General features: G+C 22.1%; 1 protein-coding gene across 1 annotated transcript in view; it reads left to right on the top strand.

The window, feature by feature from the left end:
• Nucleotides 1-248: 248 nt before the first annotated feature.
• Nucleotides 249-5,484, top strand: part of NAEGRDRAFT_62707 (uncharacterized protein) — a gene marked incomplete at both ends in the record, with an annotated part of 9,123 nt that continues 3,887 nt past the window's right edge. The window contains 7 exons of the mRNA XM_002682072.1: nucleotides 249-359; nucleotides 427-945; nucleotides 1,023-1,173; nucleotides 1,289-1,615; nucleotides 1,919-2,130; nucleotides 2,353-2,399; nucleotides 2,637-5,375. Of these exons, the coding sequence (XP_002682118.1) occupies nucleotides 249-359; nucleotides 427-945; nucleotides 1,023-1,173; nucleotides 1,289-1,615; nucleotides 1,919-2,130; nucleotides 2,353-2,399; nucleotides 2,637-5,375 (4,106 nt within the window). The remainder of the gene's footprint in view (nucleotides 360-426; nucleotides 946-1,022; nucleotides 1,174-1,288; nucleotides 1,616-1,918; nucleotides 2,131-2,352; nucleotides 2,400-2,636; nucleotides 5,376-5,484) is intronic.

The following is a 5,484-nucleotide window of genomic DNA, read 5'->3' as shown; positions in this document are numbered from 1 at the left end:
CAAGAACAAGAATCAATTCATCATCATCATCAACACCATCATCCTCTTCTTCTTCATCATCATTAAATGTCAATAATAATAATAAACTATCAACATCACCACAATTAAATTTTCTAACCATTGATAGAAATAATGTTCAACAACATTCACCTTCATCTCCTTCAACGATGAATAATTTAGTAACATTAGAAAATAGTAATAATACATTAATACCAATATCATCATCGAGATCACATTTATATAAAACAATGATTGATGTCTGTTTAAAACATCATCCCTTAGATTTAACTAAATTTACAAATCCAAAATATGATTATAAAATTATTAAAAAGTTAGGAGGTGGAATTGAAGGTCAAGTGGTAGGTTTTAAATCATCAACTGATTGTTTTTAATATATTAAATTTATTATTAACTGTTGTTGAATAGTTCCTTGCAAGTATAAATCAACAACAACAAGAACAACAACAACATAATGATGGATCCACGGATGAAAATAATAATATAAATTTAGCAATTAAACGTATAACTATTAGTAATTTAAGTGATTTGGAACAACAAATTAAATTAATATTACAAGTTTGTAATGTTGAATCAACATTTAATCATCAATTTAATTCATCATATGCATCATATGCTTCATCATCCTCATCTTCATATGCTTCATCATCTTCATCATCTTCCAATAAACAAGTAGTAGTTCGTATAGTACCACACTATGATATATTCTATAAGGAATATAAAAATAATTTAAAAGGTGAAATTGAATATGCATTATCTATTGTAATGGCATGTTGTGATTTGGGAAGTTTAGAAGATGTTATTTTAAATTTTTCAAATAGTTATGGAAATGAATTTATTAGTGGTGAATTAAAATTAAATTGGATGATTGATATAACTAGAAGTTTGGTATTTTTTCATAAAAGGAAATTAGTACATTTGGATATTGTATGTTTTTTTATATTTTTAATATTTTTAATTTATTAATATTTATTAATATTTATAAATATATTTAAATAATTTAGAAACCTGATAATATTTTATTACAATCTAAAAAAACAAATGATACAAATTTATCATATAAGGAAATTATTGAAAATGCTCAAATTTATTTATCTGATTTTGGATTAACACGTGAATTTAAAGTTGGTGATTCACCTCTTATGAGTATAACAGGTAAGTTTTATTCATTCATATTCATTTATTCATATTAATTTTATATATTAATTTCCATATATATTAAATAATTTCCATAAATAATATTTTAATATTTTAATAATTTTAAAAAAAGGATCTAAAAATTATATGGCACCTGAAATATTTGATGGTAAATATTATAATGAATCAGTTGATATGTGGGCATTAGGAATAGTAGCATTACAATTACTTGTACAAAAAAGGAGAAGTCGATTTGATTCATTAAGAGATTTATTATTTAATTGTTCAAATAATTATGAAACTAAATTAGTAATTGATAATTTTATAAGTGAATGTATTGATAAGAATCAATCTTTTAATTTATTAACTTTATTACTTGATAAAGGACATTCAATATTACTAAAATTGGTATATAAATGTTTAAGATTAGATTCAAGTGAAAGATTAAATGCAACTGAATGTTTAAATTTTTTATTAAAAGAAAGAAAAGAATCAAATTTTAATAATAATATTAATAATAATCATCACAATCATCATTCTATTAATGGTAATAATACATCCATTAATGGAAATATAAATACAAGTATGGATGAAAAAGTAGATATTTTATCTGCATTAGAATCAATTCAAAAAGATATTGATTCAATACAATCAATTTCTTCATATAATTTAAATTTAATAGATCATAATAATATAAATAATAATATAAATAATATAAATAATATAAATATAAATAATAATAATAATAATAATAATGGATTAGATTTTTCACCTAGAAATATTCAAATGATTTCATCATCACCCATGTCTTCTAATTTAAGTAATATTTTAATGAATAATCAATCATCCAATTTAGGAAATACTAATTTAGGAAATTCATTATCATTTATACATAAATTTACATCTACCTATTATATTATTTATAGATTAGCAAGACATTTTTGGGATCAAATGTTTGGAACTCAAAATTACAAAGTTTCTTGGAATGAATTTAAAGATTGTTATTATTTTTTTACAAAATCTGCTTTTCATTCAAAATCTGAAAAAGTTTTAAAAACTTTATTATCAAGTGATAGTGAAAATAATGTTTCCATTTATACTTTTGTAAAATGTGTACAAAATTGTAAAAACTTTCCATTTAAGGATGAATATTTTAGTAATTTATATATATATAGTAATATTTTTAATGAAAACGAGGAAGAAGATAAATCTGAAACATTTAATGAAAATAATATGAATGTAATGTTATATGATTTATTTAAAAGAATTCAAGATGAAGATAATTTAATATTTTCTATAAAAGGAAAATTTGATTATATTCGATTTTTAAAAGAAGTAAAATTGGAAATTACTTCTTATATTACACCTCAAAATAATTATTTATCATCAAATCAATTTTCTTCTTCAAGAAAACTTTCACATTCATCAAGTTTAAATAATTTATTAAATAATAATAATAATAATAATACTACTATAAATAGTAATATTAATAATATTAATAATAATAATATTCATAATAATAATACCACCACTACCACTTCAATAACAACAACAAATATAAGTAATATTAATGTATCAAATATTGCATCTTCATTACCAATTTCAATATCAAGAAATTCTTCATTTAATTCTTCTTCAGGTGTTGCTAATAATAATTCACCACTATTTAATTCACCATTTTTAAATAATACCATTTCAACATCTATCAATCAATCCAATATTAATAATACTAATATGAATCAATCCAATAATATTAATATGAATAATCAATCTAATTCAATAATATCATCATCCTCTTCTTCTTCTACAATTGGATTATCATGCTATTCTAATATAGCATCTAATAGAATGTCAATGAATGTATTTTCAATGGATATTAATGATGGTGATAATTTTAAAACAAGAAAGAGAGGTGCTGTTATTGGTGTTAGAAATACAAATTTTGATCTTTTATTTCAATCAAGTCATTTAATTGATTCAAATAATTCAAATTCATTCGATTATAGAAATAGTATTAACAATAATAATATCAATAATATCGGTAATAATATCAGTAATAATAATAATAATAATAATAATAATAGATTTAGTACACAATCTTCTAATAATAGATATAATAGTATTAATAGTGTAAATAGTAGTAGTGGATATAGTAGTATTGGAAGTAATAATAGTGGAAATGGTAATGGAGGAGGTGGAAATGATAATTTTCAATATAACAAATATTCATCACTTTGTATATGTTATGTTTTAAATTGTAGAAATTGTAATTTTACAGATTCAGATTTATCATTTTTTATTTCATCTATACATAGATATTATATGGAACATATTTATACTTTAAATACTAGTAATTCTTCTAATATGGCAAGTAATAATAATTTATTAAATCAATTATTATCAAATCATTCTAATAGTTTATTTAAAATACCAATTATGGTATCTTTAAGAAATATATTAAATATGCCAAATATAAATGATTTTATAGATAAAATAATTCAAGGATGTTTTGAATATTATTTTGGAAATGTTATAAAATTAGCAAATGATATTTTATTTAATGAAAATTCAAATTCTAATTTTGGTAGTTTTACACAAAGTCCAAGATTTAATTCTAGAAATAATTCATCAACTGCAAACAATTTACAAAAACAACATTTACAATTTAATAAGGAAATTCAACAATATTTAAAACAATTAATTTTAAATGGTAAATGTATTTTAATTTTTGATCATTTTCAACATTTTAAAGGTCAAGAATATTTTAATATCATGTCACAATTATCAAATTTAACAAATAATACCATTTATATTATTGAAAATCAAAATTTTACTCAGCAACAACAACAACATCCATTAGATCCAAATTTTAATCAATCACAACATTATAATTATATTTTAAAAACTATTGATATTCAATCAATGGGTATTAATAATATTTCATCTCTTTTACAAAATTGTGCTCCACCTCCTCCTAATTTATTCATTTCTACTAATTTATCAAATATTTTAGGAAATATTGTTTCAGGACAATCAAATTCTTCATCATCCACTTCTTCTTCTTCAATTAATGCCAATTCAAATGTTAAAAAGAATAAGGATAAAAAGAATTATAGTGGATCATTAAATTTATATAATACTTTATTTAATGAATTGAATGAATATGATTTTAGATATTTGGAAATTGCTAGAATTCCATCATTTGCTCATTATTTTGCACTCAAACAACAGGAAAATATTGAATCTACTACTAATAATACTAGTAATAATACTAATACTACTAATAGTAATACTAATACTAGTAATAGTTTAATTGAAATGAATGAAATACCAATTAGAATGATGTTAGAACAATTTTTAAACAAATTTTACATTTCATCTGATTTGAATTTATTACCAAGTAATTTGGCATCTAATAATTATTTATTTGGAAATGTTAATAGTAATAATAGTATTGGAATGAATCAATCATCACATCATCATTCACAATCATTCTTTAGAAGAGGATCTGAACAACAACAGCAGCAACAACAATCAACTCATATGGATTATGATTCATCAACTGATTCACTTGTTGTTGTTGTAACACCTTCTTTATTTGCTAATATTGAACAACAATATAGTGATGTATTTAATTCAGCATCTAATACTCCATCCACTTTAATACCAAATTCATCTGATTCCAATACTGCTATGGCTCATTCACTCAGTATTAGTCCAAATAATACTAATACTAATAGTGGTGGTGCTGGTACTGGTGTTTTTACTTCTAATTATGTAGGTGGTAGTGGAACACCAACATCTAGTGGTGGTGTTGGTGCTGGTGGTGGACGTGTCAGAAGTAGAAGTTTAAGATTTTCAATGGGTAAAAGAGATTCAAAGAATTTGAATTTATTTAACAATCAAACAAATTCTTCAAGTGGTGGTGTTATCTCAAATTCAAGTATATATAGTAATAGTGGAGGAGGTAGTGCTACTACTAATACTACTACTACTAATAATAATAATAATAGTAGTGGAAATAGACTTTCATTAAAAGAAAGTGATGAAAGAAAGAGAATTTCCTTTAATAATATTGAACAATTTACAAAAAAGGAAAAAATATTAACATCTAATGAATTTATGGAATTCATGTTAGATTTAGCAGAATATTTATCAGTTTCCAAAATTGAAAAGTTTAGAAAATTACCCGATGATTTCTTTTCTGAAAGACCACAATTGTATCGCCTAATTTGGAGACAATTAGTTTTTATTTATCAACAATATTATGAAGATGATCATCAAATTGCATCACAACAATTTCCATTATTAGGATATTTACCACAATTT

The sequence above is a fragment of the Naegleria gruberi genome (assembly GCF_000004985.1).
Source record: "Naegleria gruberi genomic scaffold NAEGRscaffold_4, whole genome shotgun sequence".
Classification (NCBI taxonomy): domain Eukaryota; phylum Heterolobosea; class Eutetramitea; order Acrasida; family Naegleriidae; genus Naegleria; species Naegleria gruberi.
This window is presented reverse-complemented; position numbering and strand designations above follow the sequence as displayed.